The 18,850-nt window shown below is 50.2% G+C and overlaps 2 protein-coding genes across 2 annotated transcripts; one reads left to right on the top strand and one right to left on the bottom strand.

Moving 5' to 3' along the window:
* The first annotated feature begins 649 nt into the window (after positions 1–649).
* Positions 650–4,705, top strand: LOC123062873 (protein IQ-DOMAIN 13). Its single transcript, XM_044486556.1, has 5 exons — positions 650–979; positions 1,223–1,328; positions 1,760–2,596; positions 2,681–2,800; positions 3,528–4,705. The coding sequence occupies exons 2-5, from the start codon at positions 1,251–1,253 to the stop codon at positions 4,362–4,364; spliced, it is 1,872 nt and encodes a 623-aa protein (XP_044342491.1). The 5' UTR covers positions 650–979; positions 1,223–1,250; the 3' UTR covers positions 4,365–4,705.
* A 2,203-nt stretch (positions 4,706–6,908) lies between these two features.
* LOC123058903 (uncharacterized) lies at positions 6,909–7,717 on the bottom strand. Its single transcript, XM_044481574.1, has one exon. The coding sequence runs from the start codon at positions 7,604–7,606 to the stop codon at positions 7,103–7,105; it is 504 nt and encodes a 167-aa protein (XP_044337509.1). The 5' UTR covers positions 7,607–7,717; the 3' UTR covers positions 6,909–7,102.
* Positions 7,718–18,850: the final 11,133 nt, after the last annotated feature.

The following is an 18,850-nucleotide window of genomic DNA, read 5'->3' as shown; positions in this document are numbered from 1 at the left end:
GGCTTCTTTCCTGCCAACAAGTGTCCCACCCACCAAGATGCTACATTCTGACGGTAAACTTGTTGCCGGAAGAAATGCCAACCATGATCATCGTTGGAAGTGAACCATCATCACGCTTGTCTATAGAGAGGATTCAGCCTTAAGCAAGTGTGCATGAGCATTTGAGCGATGACATGCACATGAAGCTAGTTACCAACTGGCTGACAGTTGTGTTGCTCGAGCATATGATGGTCGCAAATGATCAGGCTTCGGATTTAACCACCCACCAGCACGAGCATGATCGGAATCATTGCCCACTGTGAAACCCCTCAGATGCTACTGCCAAAACTGAATCACCAGCTTCCCGGATCGTTACCGGTCCGATCCGGCGGTCGACAGCGCATGGTAACAGATGAACAAGGACCATCAGGTGAGGGTGAGCTACCATATCTGCCCGATCGACGGGCTAATCATGCCTGAACCCTCACTCTCACGCCAGCTAAAACCCCTTATGTCTGCACAACTTCCTGTGGACTCCTCGTGTAGTTTTCAAATTTATTTCCTGTACCGACCAACCGGGCCGCAGCCTTACAGTTGAGTTTGTGCGCGGCAAGGCAAGCCATGTTGTGCCTGTGCACATCACACATGGATTCGGATCGGGGAGATCCAATTCCAAGGATGAATGTATGTTTGAAGTACAGCAAAGGCAAGGCGTACGAGAGCAGTGCTCCTCCTCCTCCTGAAAGCCGTGCTGACAATTGGCTGCCTCCTCGTGAGGCTTGCTGGTGAAGCAAGGTTGGTTGGGTGTCATCGAGTGGGGAAGTGGGCAGCTCCCCTTGGCCACCCAATCCGGTAAAGGATCTAGTATAAGACGGCCACCTCCACCGGAGGAAGAGAGAGTTGGAAGGACCGGAGAGCGGGTGCATCTTTTGCTGCCATGAGATGCTACTCCACTGAAGCATCAGCAAGGCTTTGTAGACGCAGGGGAAGCTCAAACAAGGTATGGCTGGACTTTGCTCCATGTATCTACCATCCTTCTGCCTAGTTTGTATTAGGAAACAAGCTAGTCCTGAGGTAAAAACTTGGCCACCCTTGTATAGAGTAGGCATCAGATATATGATTTCCCTTTATATTTGTGTATCAATAGTTCGATTCAGTACCACTACTTAGCATGCATGTTATCCAATCTTGTTCATGTTCGTTGATCGTAGTTGAGTTCTTGTTGTTCATGGAATTGCTGCAGGGGTGTGTGTGGGAGAAATGTTAAGGAGATGGGCAAGAAGGGAAGCGGCTGGATCACTGCGCTCAAGAAGGCCTTCACCACGACCCCCAAGGACAAGCCAACAAATGTGAGCACTACTACTTTAAACTCCCAAAAATGTGTTTTTCCCACTTGAAATGTGTAAAGGTCATCAGAGAAAACTAAAAGGCACGTGTGTTGGAGAAAAAAAGTTGGTTGCTCACCCAAACTCAAGCTTTGCCCAGAAGCAATCGCTGCATGCAAGCTGTATGCGCATGTAGACAGGTGCAGCAGTATCGTGGCGACAAATACACAGCCCTGTACAAAGTCACTTTATCCTGTTCGTTGATTTGCACGTGTAGTCTGTATTTTTACTGTATTATTTGCATCACATTTTCCGTTCTTTCGTGAAGTTTTCTACTCCCTCCATCCCATAATATAAGAATGTTCTTTACACTTAATACAAGTTTTAGCAGTGGAAGAATTTTACATGTAGAATTTTCGGGAAGATAACTGAGCGGTGAGATGTATTCATGGCAGGTGCAGCTGGTAGCGCAGTACCCGCCGCAGCAGCCGCCCCCGCAGCCGCAGCAGTACCGGGGGAACGCGAGGGACAAGAAGCGATGGGGGTTCGGGCGGTCGCGGCCGCACGCCGACCCGGCGCCGCTGATGAGCATCCCGCTGTACCGGCAGCCCAGCAGCATCGAGAAGATCCTGGGCGACGCCGAGATGGAGCGGCAGTACTACGCCAGGCCGCCGGCGCAGTACCAGATCGCCCCCGCCAAGCCCACCACCGCCACCGTCGCCGCCACGGCGCCGACCACGCCCGCGGCGCGCGAGCGCGAGCGGGAGTGGGGGCGTGATCGGGAGCGGGAGCGCGACGCCGGCGGTGACAAGCAGCAGCGGCAGCAGCAGGCGGCGGTGCTCCAGCTGCCTGCGCCGCCGTCCTCGCCGCCGCCGCTCATCCGGCGGTTCGACCACGACAGGGAGCAGCAGCAGAGGCTGCAGCGGCTGCAGCAGGGCAGGGCGGAGATGGCCGAGTGGCGGCAGCCGCAGCAGCAGCATACCAGAACACGGGCGAGGCAGCGGGCCGTGGCGCCGGAGCAGGCCCGCGCGGCCGCGGTGGCGATCCAGGCCGCGTTCCGGGGCTACTCGGCGCGCCGGAGCTACCGGTCGCTGCGCGGCCTGATCCGGCTGCAGGCGGTGGTGCGCGGCCCCAGCGTGCGGCGGCAGACGGCGCACGCGATGCGGTGCATGCAGACGCTAGTGCGCGTGCAGGCCCAGGTCCGCGCCAGCCGCGTGGAGGCCATGGAGCGGCGCAACGACCGCCACGGCGCCATGCTCCGGGACGGCCGCCGCTGGCGCTCCGGCTCGCAGGTGCGCACGGCACGCCAGGCACTTGGCTCGTCTTTCCGTTGACACTCACCCGTGCATGCATGTGACGAAGTTTTGGAGGTGCAGGACGGCGGCGTGTGGGACGACAGCCTGCTGAGCCGGGACGAGGAGGACGCGAGGACGAAGCGCAAGGCGGAGGCCGTGATGAAGCGCGAGCGAGCCCTCGCCTACTCCTACTCCCACCAGGTACGTACGTACTCTACGTATTATCTTCCAGAAAAAATAGTATACACACAGCACGATCGATCACGTCTGAATCTGAATTCTGAAACAAGCAAAAGGGACAGCTTAATTCCTTCCGTCAGTCAAGCAGCGGGAGTAGTTACAGCAGATTAATATTAGCGAGAGGGTGACCGAACATCTCTTCCATCCATCCATCCTCCCGACAGAGACCAGTAGGTGCGAAAAAATACTTTCGAGCGGCCAGCGAAAAGCTAGTGAGCGAGCTACCGTATTTTTTCCCACCCAGAGGTGTGGTGTCATTGTTGGAGAGTTGGAATGTGTCTTCTCTGCACCTGTCTGGTCGGTCTCGCACGAGCTGTTTACACATTCTGTCAGTCCAACTGTAGTAGTTAGTGCATGTTCTGCATCAGGGATGCTTGGACGAATCATCTGAGAGGGACGTGTAGGTGATGAAAATTTTCTTGTGCTTCGATTCGATGGCGTCGATGGGCCAACTAGAGCCACACTGTCAACGTTTTTCTTTGTCAGAGGTGTGGTGTCACTGTGTTGCTTATCTGAAACTAGGCGTGATGTCGTTGTCAGTAGGTACTTGGATGGTTTACTATGTTCTCCCTGCACTTGTCATAATCTAGTTCTTTTATTAGAAGATAATATGTTCCTGGTTTTTTTGGCTTTTTTAGCACCCTGATTTGTTCATGTTGGTGTCCTCTTGGCACGTGGATGGATGTAGGTGATGAAGTCGACGCCGATGGCGGCCCACGCGATCCTGGCTGACCTCCAGTCGGGCCGGAACCCATGGTGGTGGTCGCCCATCGACCGCAGCAGCCACGAGCGCGACTACCCCCGCCACGTCGAGCCCGCGGTCAGCCGGCCCAGGCCCACGCCCGCCGTCGCGCGCCGCGAGATGACCATGAGCGTGATGACGCCGATGTCCACGGCCGGGCACCGCGAGATGAACATGAACATGATGACGCCGATGTCGGCAATGACCGGGCACCGCCAGATGAGCATGCCGACGCCGATCTCGACGACGGCCGCGCACCGCCAGATGAGCACGGCGACGCCGATGACGACGGCCGCGAACACGCCGGCGCGGTCGGTGGCGTCGGCCTACTACAAGCAGCCGAGCAAGCCCGCGCGGGACGCGCGAGGGGCGGCGGCGCCGCCGTCGAGCCACGGCGGGGGCGGCAGCGTCCGCGACGACGAGAGCCTGACGAGCTGCCCGGCGTTCGGCGTGCCCAACTACATGACGCCGACCATGTCGGCGTCCGCCAAGGCCCGGGCGCGCGCGCACCTGCTGCAGCAGCAGCTGGACAAGGAGCGGCGCGCGGCGGAGCAGAAGCCCAGGTTCTCGTTCGGGCTCGGGCACAGCATCGGGAGCTGGGCCAAGAGCCCGTTCTGGCGGGGCGGCGGGGACCAGTCCGCCGCGCCGTCGCGGGTGGGCACGCCGGCGGCGTCCACGGCGGGCGGTGGCGGCCGGCACAAGCACCGGCGGTCCGTCAGCGGGCTCAGCGTCGACTCCACCGTGTCCATGCCGGCCGGCGTCGGCCGGCGGTCGTTCAAGTAGCTCGCGCGATCTCCTTTCGATCTTCTCCATGATACTTTGGTCTCTGCCCGGTGTAACAATCTGTATCGTGTGCTTGGTTTGGTCTTTGGTGCGTGTCTCTGTCGATCTTGCATGTCGCATTTGTTTGACGATAGTGGTATGTGATTCGTTGTGCTTGGTTTACCCGCGGCTGCTGGTTTCCCTTTCGCGCGTGGCCTTCCGTTTTTGAGGGGCCGGTGGCTGCGATGTAAATGCAGTACTGCGGAGAGTTCATGGAACATACTGTAGTTTGTGTGCATTGGTATGTGTTCCGGTTTGCGTGTCCTTGTCATAAGATCGCCCATGGTGGAAAATTTGTGCCATGTGATCGCCTGTCTCGACAAAATCTCATCAGACGTCTCACCCTTTGCCAACCCTCTTTCAAGTTGTTCTTCCGAGAACAATGTCAGCAATCAAGGCGCGACATCGGCTGATGGTGAACAAGGCGCAACGATAAGAGCATCTTCAACAGCGGCGCCAAAAAAAGCGGGCCGCGGTAAACTGTCACTTTAGTGTGCACGGGACGTTTTCACGCGCTCCAGCGGTGGCAGAAAACGATTGCGCGCGCGCTAGATTTGGCGCACCGCTTTCGGCGCGCCTATAAATTGTGGCGCTCGCCACGCGGCCTCCACACTGTCACACGCTCTCTCTGCCGCTTGCTCGCCGCTTCCTCGCCCTGCCACCACCATGCCGCCGCGCCGCGGGGATCGTCTGACTACCGCGGCGTCCGCAAGCGCCCCGGCGACACGTAATACGCCGAGATCCGGTCCGATGACGTCCGGCTCGGCCTCGGCACGTTCGGGACCGCGCACGAGGCCGCCCGCACGTACGACACGGCGGCTGGCGCCTAGAGAGGCCTCCGTCACAGATGAACTTCCGCGACGTCTACACGAGTGAGCAGGTGCAGGCCGTCGCCTCTTCGCCTCGTCTTATCACGGACCAGGACCGTGCGGAGCACCGTCGGCGGCAGCGCCGCCTCCTCATCACCGAGGAGGATGAGCAAGCCATGGCGGAGTGGCGCCGGCGTCACCGGAGGACGTCGCCAACGAGCGCGTCTACTGGGCGGAAAGGACGGCAAGGCGCCGCACAGAGCGGGTGGACAGGCGTCGGCGGAAGTCACTGACCATATCACAGTGCGATATCATTGAAGCAGGTGGGGAGTCGATCTTTGGGGATAATGATTTTCGTTGGGAGGACATTTGGCTCGATACCTCGGACAACACCAGCGAGGATGATGATGATTAGGACGACTCAGAGTAGGTTGTAGTTGCACAATAGTTTATCTAGTAGCACCGTAGTTTTTATTAGTTGCACTATAACTTTTATGTAGTTGCATCATAGTTTTATCCATCTATGCTATGAACTATGTAAAATATCTATGTATCGTTTTATCTATGCTATAATGAACTATGTATCGTTTATTATCTAAAAAATATCTATGCAACCTAGTCTGGAGTGTTCGTGCGAGAGCGCGCGCGCTGCATTTTAACGCGCCTGCTGGAGCTACGCCCGCGAGCTAAATTTTAGCGCGGCTGTTGGAACCAGCGCTGCCCGCCGCGCCAAATCAGACGATGAACGCGCTGCAAAGTAGTTTTTAGCGTGCCGTGCGTTGGGCGGCTGTTGAAAATGCTCTTGTTGGGGAACGCGGTAATTTCAAAAAGTAAACATCTTGTAATTCATAACATAATTATATGGGTATTTTTAATTAGTAAGTGAACATTTTCTTAAATTACATGAACATTTTTAATGTAATTTATTTTATATTAAATGACATGAAGATTTTTTAATAAAAATACATGAACGTTTTTAGTGTAATTTATTTTGTTACAGACATAGCCTGAAGAGTCATGAAACGTCGCTCATTGGAGCGCGATAACCTGCGTTCATCGGATCGAACACATGAATTGCCTGCAGGTCGGCAATTCCAATCCCCCCACCCGATCACTACTCCACCCGATGCTAGGCCGGCTGAGTAGACGGCTTCAAACGAAAATAGGGTGCCACAGTTAAGGTCCACAGACGGCAAATGCAACTATATTGCACGCAAAAGCTAAGTTCATGCATCACTTTTTTGTATGCCACAAGTCCAGACATCAAAGTGATCAGCCGTGGCAAATTCAGGCACCGTGGTGCATTTACCTCGATCCCCCGCTGCTTGCTGCCCAGCACGGCGGCACCGACCGCCACACGCCACTGTTGCATCGAAGATATTTCTGAGTAACTGGCCTAAGCAGGTTCAGTACACCCTAGCACACAGCAACTACAGTTGCGTTTAATCCCCACTTCTACCAATAGGTGCCCAGCACCGCCGCACCGGCTCACTCAAGACAGCCCAGACAAAGCGAGCCAGTCTGATTTCAGCAAGAACTCTGAAAAATAGCACAAGTTTTCCCAAGTTGTACTGTAGTAGTACTGAATTGACTGCATAAATCTAGTTTAATTGGCTGCATAAATCATGCACTTACAAGTTGAGTCATCTATTTTGAAATTGAAGGGAGTACAACCAAGTACCCAAATCCAAAGCAATATAAATATATTTCTTCGATTAAATAGGTCAAAAGCAATATACATTTGCCTTGACATCATATCATAGTACAAAAGAATCTGAGACCACGGTACACACAGTACTACTAGCACAAAAGAATAGCGACAGCAGTAACACCAAGGAGGCGCCGCTCCCCACAGCGGGTGAAGATGCAGGGAGCGCGGAGGCTCGCCGCTCAGACATGGTAGGCGTCGGCCCAGTTCTTGGCGCGGCGGAGGTCATCGTCACCGTCGTCGTCCTCGTCGAGGCGCAGGGAGAAGGCGAGCGCGAGGGCGGCCCACTCGAGGACGAAGATGGCGGTGCCGAGCCCGCCGACCATCTTGAGGATGACGGCGCCGTCGTCGTCGCGGACGTAGGACTGGAGCTCGGCGAGGAAGTCGGCGGTGCGGGTGAATGCCAGGAGCGCGACGGCGCCCTGGAAGATGGCGGTGAGCGCGGCGCCGGCCGTGTGCGCGGTGTGCCAGGGCGCCGGGTTGGCCGGGCCGGCCGTGAAGGAGCCCGAGCACCCCGCGGCGGAGAAGACGGCGGTGAGCGCGTGGAGGAAGACGAGGAGCAGGCCGCAGGGCGATGGGACGAGGCGGAGGGAGAGCGTGAGGAAGATGCAGCTGGAGGCCGCGCCCAGCAGCGCGTAGTTGCAGAGGAGGAACGCCTTGTGCGTGTGCACCTTGCCGGACGCCATCGCAGCCGGCGGGAGTTGCCTCGTGCTCGTGGTCGGATCGAGAGAGGTTTTCTTTGCTTGGTGGGTTGGATCGGGAGTGGGGATGAGGAGTGAGGAGTGGAGGAGAGGGGTGGGCGGGTTTTATGCCGCGCGGCGCGGGGGAGATGGCCGTTGGGGGCGCGGCGCCAAGGGCAACGGCTAGTCGGGAGAGAGCCGTTGCTTTGCTTTGGCTTCCAGTGGGCAGCCAGCCCGGTCGGAGAGCCTGGCCAGTGGGCAGTCGCCTTCTTTCGATTTTTCTACGTAAACCAAATTAATTAATTAAAACATTCTTCCTCAAAAAAATATTCATTAATACGCCCCTTTTTAAGGTAAAACCATTATGGTGAATTTATTCAATTTGGCAGAAAATAAATTGAAGACGTCATTAATTCATTTCTAAAGCACACTCCACAATTCAAGTATGATAACTATGAGCCCATTTCGGTTATAAAAAAATGAGTCAATTACATCGGTGGTGTTAGAACTTGACGCAAACGGTCACTTTAGTGCTAGAACTTGTGTCATATATTGAACTGGTGCAACAACTTAGCTCGGGCGTGCAAATACGGTGCAAATCAGGTTTGATATGAAAACAACAGTGACTTAAGGCGCCAGCGTGTCGTGGGGCCCGCCTCAGCGACCGGAAGGCAGAGAGGAACACGTGTGGCTTGCTTTTTTCCAAAAATCCCCTTAAATTTTTTTATTTCTCATAAAAAGCGCCCCTGTCTACGTGTCAGAAGGCATTTTATTTTTTCACCTCTATGACACATGGGTCCCAGCTGTCGGTAATGGAAAATTAATCGGAAAAAGATGGAATCCATGGGTCAAACTCAGCACCTACAGCTAGAATGCTATACAATTTTTTTTTTTGAGACAATCACGCGAAGCTTTATTTAACTTGTGCCAATGTTCAAAGGTACAAAAGAAAGATTACCAGGATTGCCTAACCACATATGGCGGCCAACCCCCAAATTCAAACTATACTTCGCTAGATTGTGAGCCTCGAAATTCGAGCTCCTAAACTCATGCACAAAGGTACATGAAATAAAAGTGGAACTATGATCTATGATTTCATGCAGAATAGCTCCATAGATAGCCGGTGTTTTGTTCTTGATGTCGTCCAGTACAACTTTGCAGTCAGAAGCGACATGTATTCTGCGGCTATTAAGATCATCGGCAAGCGCCAAAGCCTCTCTGACTGCTAATGCTTCGAGCGTTGGTGGATCATTGGTTCCCTTGATAACCAGAGCCGAAGCACCTTGAAAAATGCCAGCTTGATCTCGACAGATAGCAGCAGCAACTCCTCGGTTGGTTGCGGTCGCCGCATCCACATTGATCTTCGCATACGTGTCCGGTGGTGCAATCCAGTGGCTAGGTCTCGCCGCTTGATGTTGTTCCTGACCACTGCCCACAGCAGCGATAGTTTGCAGGTCCACTATGTATGACTTGATGAACTGGTTAGTTCCTTCAGGACTCTGAAAAACCCCTTCATATATCGCCTTACGTCGTGCTCTCCATGTGGCCCAAAGGGTGACCACCAGCAGAACGAACCTCTCGTGCGTTAATTGATCATGCATTTCCAGCAGCCAGTGTTTCGCGTTTGGATTCGTGTTCATACTCAACAGTTGCACCAATTCATCCTCAGAGAGCGCCCACACACACCGTGACATCGTGCACTCCAAGAGTGCATGTCTCCATGAATCTTCCCTCCCGCATAGCAAACACCGATGAGTATCTGACATGTGCCGGTGATGCAATACGTCCATCGTCGGCATAGTGTGCCTCGCCAGCCGCCACAGGAAGACCCTTAGTTTGGATGGCACCTTTATATTCCACAATGTCGACCAGTCCCTTCGGTTAGCATTCAGTGAGGAGCCGCCCGGGGTCCGCTCCAGCCAGTCCCCTCGTTCCTCCTTCCTGGACATTACCATCCGGTAAGCTGAACTAACAGAAAATCTGCCGCTCCTCTCGGCGGACCAAGCCCAAAAATCCTCTATCGCCCTAGTGCATATCGGTATGGACAAGATGGCTTCAGCGTCGAAACGCACGAAGGTGTTACGGATCAGTTCCTCTTTCCACGATGCTGTGGTCGAATCAATAAGCTCCGCTACCATCACAGGCGGGTTAGGAGTGAGGGCAGTGATCGGTCTGAAAGGTCCAGACCTCTGTAACCAGTTATCTCTCCAAATGTTTGTTGTTTGCCCATTGCCAATACGCTTAATAATGCCTTGCTTCAGAATGTCTCTCCCATCAAGAACAGCCCTCCAAATCTGAGAGGGGTGATGGCCTAGTTCTGCCTCCAGGAAGCTTGTGTTCGGGAAATATGCAGCCTTCAATATCCTTGCACTAAGTGAGTTTGAATCTTCCAGTACTCTCCATGCCTGGCGAGCCAACAAAGCAAGGTTAAAAATCTCCATATCCCTAAACCCCATGCCTCCAAGGTACTTTGGTTTCGTCATGACGTCCCAAGATACCCATGCGGGCTTCCTCCTTCCTTGTTTGCTCCCCCACCAGAACTGCCTTATAATGGATTCAATATTTTCACAAAGGCCTCTGGGTAACCGAAAGCACGCCATTGAAAATACTGGGATTGCTTGAGCCACTGATTTGATGAGCACTTCTTTCCCTCCAACTGAAAGAAGTTTTTCCATCCATCCTCTCACCTTCTCCCAAATTCTATCTCTCAAATACTTGAAAGTACCCTTTTTAGATTGGCCAACTTCCGTGGGCATCCCCAAGTATCTTTCACTCAAAGATTCATTTGTTACATTCAAAATCTGTTTGACCTCATTTCTCACCTCATTTGGGCACTTCTTGCTGAAAAAGATTGAAGATTTTGCATTGTTTGTCTTCTGACCCGACGCTTTACAGTATATCTCCAATAAAGCTGAGACCCTCGCAGCCCCCTCAACACTTGACTTGAAAAACAACAGGCTATCGTCAGCAAAAAGGAGATGGTTGACCGCCGGAGCTGTCGGAGCCACCTTGACCCCTTGAAGACTAGACGAAAGAGAACTGGATCTTAAAAGGCACGAAAGGCCCTCTGCTGCAATCAAGAAAAGATAGGGGGAGATTGGATCTCCCTGACGGATGCCTCTGGTAGGAGTAAAATGTTCAAGCTTCTCTCCATTGAAGAGGACTGAAAATGATACAGACTGAACCATATCCATCACTATATTAACCCAGGAGTGTGCAAATCCCAGCTTCTCCATCATGGCTCGAAGATATGGCCACTCCAGTCTGTCATAAGCTTTCATCATGTCTAATTTTAGTGCACAAAAACTATTGGTTTTTGCTCTGCTTCTTTTCATGAAGTGCAAACACTCATATGCACAAATGATATTATCTGTAATCAACCTGCCTGGAACGAAAGCTGACTGTTCCTGAGATATGATGTCTGGGAGGATCACTTTGAGCCTATTTGCAACAACCTTGGAGGCAATTTTGTAGATTACATTGCACAAACTTATAGGCCGGAACTGAGAAAGTAAGGTAGGATTCATTACCTTCGGGATGAGAACCAAAACGGTGTCATTTATAGATGCAGCACTTTCCTCCCCTCTGATAATCCTCAGGACAGTCTTGGTAACTTCATCCCCACATATATCCCAATGCCTTTGATAGAAGTGGGCGGGGAACCCATCTGGTCCCGGTGCCTTTGTCGGGAACATTTGAAAGAGGGCTGTCTTGACCTCTTCGTTTGTGTAAGGTGCCAGAAGAGCGGCATTCATCTGCTCTGTAACCTTCACCGGTACCTTATCAAGTACCTCCTCTATGCCACTCACCCCTTCTGATAGATACAAGTTCTTATAGAAGTCTGTCACCATGACTTTGAGTTCATTCTGGTTCTCTGTCATCACACCCAGGGATGCCAAGGCCTTAATCATATTTCTCCTCCTCCTCTCACTTGCCCGAAGGTGAAAGAAGCGTGTATTTCTGTCTCCCGCCGACAGCCACTCCAGCCTCGAGCGTTGCCTCCACATTATTTCCTCCTTGTGATATAACTCAATCAAATTCTCATTGATCTTCAATTCAATACGTGATGGCGCTGTTCTAGCCGGATCGCTCCGCAGGCGTTCTAGTTCCAACTTTAAACTTTTATTTCCTTCCGTACTGAGCCGAAAGTATGCTTATTCCAGGTTCCTAGCTGTACCGAGACTCTTTTCAACTTTGCTCTTAGATCTGCCATGCACTCCACCGGATCTCCTGCCCAGCTGGCAGCAATTGTATCTCTCCACGTCTCATGAGTTTCCCACATAAGTTCATACTTAAAGCCCTTCTTGTGCTTAGGTGCCCTCCCTTGAAACTCTAGCAAGATGGGACAGTGATCCGAGGTCGCTGCTGTTAGATGTTTAACTTGTGCATTTGGGAAACGTTCGCTCCATTCTGCTGAAGCCAGAGAACGGTCCAAGCGTACCCGTGTGTAACTGCCACCAGTAACCTTTTTTTCAAAGGTCCAGAATTGGCCTAGATAGCCTATGTCCATCAGCATGCATACGTCTATGGCATCCCTGAACCCCTGGATTTGGGCATTGCTCCTCTCCCCAATGCCTTGTTGCTCCTCCGGACGTAGTACCTCGTTAAAATCCCCTATGCAGACCCATGGGAGGTTACTCAAAGTACTGATTCCCTTCAAAATATCCCATGATTGATATCTCAAATGAGTCTGCGCCTCTCCGTAAAAAAGTGTCAACCTCCACGGGTCACGACCCGGTTCCTCAACTGAACAATCAATATGGTACACAGAGAAGCCCAAAATCTCAATTTTTATTGGATTGTTCCAAAACAAACCTAGTCCTCCACTTCTACCCTGACTACTGACCGCATATCCATTATCATATCCAATACTTCCAGCTAGTTTTTCTACCCTCGATCTATCAATCTGGGTCTCAACAATACAAAAAAGGGTAGGGGCAAAATTGTTCGCAATATCGCGAAGTTCTCTAACTGTCGCAGCGTTGCCCGCGCCACGACAGTTCCAGCTTAAGATACTCATTGTGCCCGGCGGTACTCCTCGGAGGAGCCCGCCGATGTTGCATTCATTGTTTTCTCATTACTATCATCTTCCCCGGTCTTCAGTTTTCCAGCAGCTGAGCCATCTTCTCCCAACCCCTTCTTCGAGCGTTTGTTCTCTTTCCTAGGGGACACATACACTGGAGGTGGGGGTGGCACCAAAAGCTGGTCCCCTATGGTTACCACCTCAAGAGCATCTCTCATCTCTCCCGTATGCACTTCCATTCTTGGGCTCGTAATATTCTCAACCGAAAGGCGTTTGTTAGACCCCTGATTTGCAATGGAAACTACCCCCACACCTGTGGCAGGTACTGCCTTCCCGCCATTCTGCTCGGTCCCTTCAGAGGAGGGCTCCTGTTCTGTCTGCATCGGTGGCCTGGCATTAAAACGCCAGCTCTGATTGGGATTGTAGGGTTCTCTACCTCGTCCTCGCCCCCCCGACCATTGCCCTCCACGGCCCCTCTGAGGTCCGTGGTTTCCACGACCAGCAGTGTTGAAACGAAAATTGTCAGCCATCACAAAATCACCCCATTCAAACTTCGATTCATCGTGCTCTCCCTCCCCGCACTCCTCGTGCCAGTGGCCAAACTCACCACAATTAAAGCAGAAGATCGGTAGCTTTTCATACTTGACCTGATACTGGACTCTCTCTTCTCCCTTCTTGGCTGTGACAAAGCGTTTGATCTTGGAGTGGATATCAATCTTCACCTTGACCCTGACAAACTCACCAAAAATCCAGCGGGAAGCTTCAACTGGATCTCCTCCACCTCTCCAATTCTGGACGCCAGGCCCTTTACCGCCGGCTCGATTAAGAACTTATCCGGTAGACGGTGTATCTGTGCCCATACAGATAGCTTGTCCAGCTTGAAGGCATCTGGGTTCTTAAAACCATCATATTCCTGCATTATTACCGCCTGATCTCTGAACAGCCATGGGCCTTCTGCCATCGCCTTGTTCCAATCACCAAGACATCCAAACTGTGCCGTGAACAGATTTGCCTTGATTTTCCTCCATGTCACTGACTTAGCTGGATTCCATGCCGCCCTCATGTCATTATACAAAGCATTAGGGCTAAAGGATTTTAGTGTATGAACCCGAACGATCGCAAGCCACTTTGCCGGCTCAAGCATATCCGGCAACTCCTCCTCCCAGATGAAGTCGTCTTCCTCCTCTTCCTGCAGCGTGAGCCTCGCCAGCAGTTCCTCCGCTGATTCCTTCTCCCGCTTCCCCTGTGATCCTGAAGCTTCTGACATCTTGTAGATTCAATCTACACGCCCCCGTTCCCTCTCGGATTTGCTCTATTCCAAGGCTGGGAAGGATCACCAGGATCCCCCGTGATCGGCCCGAGTCTAGAGAGGACAAACAGCGATCGGTGGCTGGGGCGGAGGCAGGATTCCGGCGGTGAATGCTATACAATTAACCACTCCACCACTCGCACTCTTCTCCACAATATCGATAACAGGCCTGCCTGAGTTCGTGTAGTATAAACTGGACACATGTCAGGCTTAAATGTGATGCAAATAGTGCAGCCCATTTTGCACGCACTAGATTATTTTAGGGTATTTGTAAAACGTACTTTCTCCGTCCCAAAATTCTTGTCTTAGATTTGTCTAAATACGGATGTTCATGTGTTGAATATTGTAATTTTTGTGTGAAGATATAAATAGTATACATAAGGATTATGATTAGTAAATAAAAACATTTAAATAAACACCCATGTATTGTATAAAATGTTTAGTAAATACGAACATTTCAATTACTTATTAAATAAAAATGTTTAATGAATACAAATAATATACACTTGCAGCTTATATTTAAATTATACAAAATGATGAATACAAATATTTACTAAATATTCACTTGTGTATAATTTTAACTCGTGACTTATATTCAAAAGGTTATACATTTTATATATTAGCCATGATTGAATATTCATATGAATATTTTAAAATTTAAATTACGGTTTTTTATTATACAAATGCGTGTCTAATTATTGAAATGTTTGTAATTATAGAAAAACATTTATTTTTATGCATATAATTGTATTGCGCAAACATTTTTATTTAAAATTTAAATTACAAATGTTAATATTGCAATTTTTTTAATTATACAAACATTTTCGTAATTCATAAATATTATTTCAAATATATGAATATTTTCTAAATAATACATGTTTTTTAATTAAGTTATTTCTTTGTATATATATAATATGTATACGTCATGAATTTTTTATGTTATTTTATTATTGAGATTATAATGTACTTACTTTTTACAAGTTTCGAAAAGATACGAGCAGGTGCTAGTGGGCCGCACTGACCGCAGGCTATTTCAGCACCAAGAACGCATCGTTATTTACTAAAAAATAAATTTTCTCAAAGAAAAAACTAATGAAAAAAAGAGAGCGGCTATGGTCTACTACATTATTTAGTTGTTCATGTAAGACATGAATGAGGTAGTGGGTAGCGGCTAGGACTGACTACCTGCTAGTCACAGTTAGCTGGTTCGAGGCGCTAGCACTTCTTTTGTTATTTTTAGGTAAAAAAATAGGCACCACCTCACCAATAACGACAGGTTTTTTTATGTTAAATAAAAAAATTGAGGTGGTTTTCACAAAAAAATGGCCACACGCCTCAAGTCACTTACAGCGGGCCACACGCCTGATGGCATGCCTAGTCAGCGGTTCGGGTGTACACAATCAAGATATGCATCGTATTTGCACGCTTGAGCCAAGTTATTGCACCAGTTTGATGTATGTCGCAAGTTCTAGCACTAAAATGACCATTTACGCCAAATTCTAGCATTACCAGTGTGATTGACTAAAAAAATACCATGAGCACATTTTGCATTTACACCCCCTTAAGTCATTCCACGTTAGAATCTGCGTCCTAGCATATATGTTTGTAGGAGAAACACTAGATAATTATCAACCACGTTCAACGGCGATTGAAAGATCATGGATGTCGCCTAGAGGGGGGTGAATAGGCATTCTAAAATAATTACGGTTTAGGCTTGAACAAATGCGGAAAAAACCTAGCGGTTAATTTGTCAAGCACAAAACCTACAACAATTAGGCTCACCTATGTGCACCAACAACTTATGCTAAGCAAGATAAACTACTAGGTGATAGCAAGATATATGATAAGAAACAATATGGCTATCACAAAGTAAAGTGCATAAGTAAAGAGTTCGGGTAAGAGATAACCGAGGCACGCGGAGACGACGATGTATCCCGAAGTTCACACCCTTGCGGATGCTAATCTCCGTTTGGAGCCGTGTGGAGGCACAATGCTCCCCAAGAAGCCACTAGGGCCACTGTAATCTCCTCACGCCCTCGCACAATGCAAGATGCCGTGATTCCACTAAGGGACCCTTGAGGGCGGTCACCGAACGCGTACAAATGGCAACCCTTAGGGGCGGTCACCGAACCCGTACACTTTGGCAACCCTTGGGGGCGGTCACCGGAACCCGTCAAATTGCTCGGGGCGATCTTCACAATCTAATTAGAGACCCCGACGCTTGCCCGGAGCTTTACACCACAATGATTGAGCTCCGAACATCAACAGCCGTCTAGGGCGCCCAAGCACCCAAGAGGAACAAGCTCAAGGGTACCAAGCACCCAAGAGTAATAAGCTTCTCAACTTGTAACTTCCATGTATCACCGTGGAGAACTCAAACCGATGCACCAAATGCAATGGCAAGGGCACATGGAGTGCCCAAGTCCTTCTCTCTCAAATCCCACTAAAGCAACTAATGCTAGGGAGGAAAATGAGAGGAAGAACAAGAAAAAAACACAAAGAACTCCAAGATCTAGATCCAAGGGGTTCCCCTCACATAGAGGAGAAAGTGATTGGTGGAAATGTGGATCTAGATCTCCTCTCTCTTTTCCCTCAAAAACTAGCAAGAAACCATGGAGGGATTGAGAGTTAGCAAGCTCGAAGAAGGTCAACAATGGGGGAAGAACACGAGCTCCGAGGATGAGGTTCATTGGGGAAGAAGACCCCCTTGAAAATCCAACCGTTACCCACCAACCAGCCCGCGGCCAGCGGTACTACTGCGCCTGGCCAGCGGTACTACCGCGCCTGGCCAGCGGTACTACCGCAAGGCCGCGCGGTACTACTGCTTGCATCCAAGCGGTACTACCGCACGGCTGTGCGGTACTACCGTACCGACCCACGGTACTGCCGCAACCCCAGCACAGAACCGATAAACAGACGCACAGGAGCTGGGGGCGGAACTTCCGCACGCGCGGTACTACCGCGCCCCCCATGCGGTACTACCGCGAGGCAGAAGTCCCAGCCAGGGGAAAAGGGAAACTTCCGTGCCTACTTCCGCAAAGAAACGGAAGTAGCAAAAACCCGACACAGTAGTACTGCCGAGGGGCGGTACTACTGCCTGACCGCATAGCGCGGTACTACCGCACGGCGAAAGCGGTACTACCGCCGTAGGTGCGGATGTAAAAAATTACATCCGCTCCTACTACCGCAAAGGGGCGGCACTAGCCTGGTGGGCAGCGGTAGTGCGGCTCCAGGGAGCGGTACTACCGTGGGCACCTGCGGTACTACCGTGCCACTGCACGGTACTACCGCTGATGCCTACGGTACTACCGCTTTCCTGGAAGCAGTACTACCGCAACCAACAACGGCAGCCACGCAAGGGAGGCAAGAAAACGGAAGAAGCTCCAAGGAAGAAGGAGGGTAAAAGAACGAGACGTGTATGTGATGAATCCACCCAAACCTTTCCAACGCGGACCCTGACAAAACCACACTCAAGAGAACAAGAACTGCCATAACTTCTGCATATGAGCTCCGAATTGAGCAAACTCAAGCTTGTTGGAAACAAGACGACGAGTAGCATCAAAACAACGACTGGTTATAGTAAGAAGAGGCAGGGGAGGTATGCCAACAAATAGAGGAGTGAAACCTCCAACCGAGAAGAACCGGCAAAACCTCCAACAACGAAAACATCATAGAGTATGCAAGCGAACTCCGTTTTCGATGAACTCAAGCTTGTCATCAAGATGACCAAAAGCTCTAAGAATCTCAAAGAGAACCAAACAAGAACCAAGAAAGATGATGCAAGGATGCAATGGTTTGAGCTCTTAGCGAACGATACGATCAAGCTACTCATCGAGAGCCTCCCTTGATAGTACGACAATCGATCCTATAACCCAGTCTCCCAACTACCATCATGAGACCGGTAAAATAGAAAACCTATCAAGGGCAAACCTTTGCCTTGCACATGGTCTACTTGAGCTAGATGAAGACGATCTTGACTCCCTCAAGTTGGACCACCTTTCTTGATTGGGTTGACTTGATGAAAACTAGTTGATTGCTCCCCCATACTCCACTATGGGTGAGCCACTCTTCCGCACATCTTCACAAGTCCATTGTCACCACAAAGGACGACAAGCTTCAAGCATTTGATCTCTTCGTGATGCTCCACTTGAACTTGCACACCGCAACTTAACCCCACAAAGAACCCTAACGAAGACCATGGGTTAGTACACGAAGCGTAATTGATAATGCTTACCATACCATGGGATCACTTGATCCCCCTCGGTACATCTTCTACGCTTTGTGGGTTGGTCAACTTGATTCACTCTTTGACTTAGTCTTGATCAACCTCTCACAAGACCAATCTTTAGGTAATTCCTTGAATAGCACCTTGGTCGACACAAACTCTCCTTGAAACCAACACATGTACTCCAAGAAAAGCCTATGGACAAAAACCTTCAAATATAACTCAAGGCAACCATTAGTCCATAGAGATTGTCATCAATTACCAAAACCAAACATGAGGGCACCGCATGTTCTTTCAGCGATGACTGTGGCTCCAGAGCGTTGGTCCTTAGGGGCAGGTTCACGAAGACTTCTCAACTGTCATTAACGAGGCCAGGTCGGCTCCGGCATGGGAGCGGCGATAGCGGCGCGTCGGCGACTCGTTCTGGCGACGGCAATGGTTGTTCGACGATACGTGTACCTCGATGTAATTTTTATTATGTTTGAGGTAATTTGTACTTCCAGTGAATCTTTATATCTTATCCTTTCTGCAAAAAGAAAAGAAACATTTTGGAAATATATTGTAAGAAGAAAAAAGTCCATTTTACTCCCTTGAAGAAAGTGGGTTGTTCGCATAACCCCTGACATTTTTTTGTTGGGGAATGTTGCATGAAAAACAAAAAGAATCTACGAACACGTAAGATCTATCCATAAT

The sequence above is a fragment of the Triticum aestivum genome, chromosome 3A (genome assembly GCF_018294505.1).
Source record: "Triticum aestivum cultivar Chinese Spring chromosome 3A, IWGSC CS RefSeq v2.1, whole genome shotgun sequence".
Classification (NCBI taxonomy): domain Eukaryota; kingdom Viridiplantae; phylum Streptophyta; class Magnoliopsida; order Poales; family Poaceae; genus Triticum; species Triticum aestivum.
Note: the sequence above shows the minus strand (reverse complement) of the source record. Positions and strands in the feature narration are given on the sequence as shown.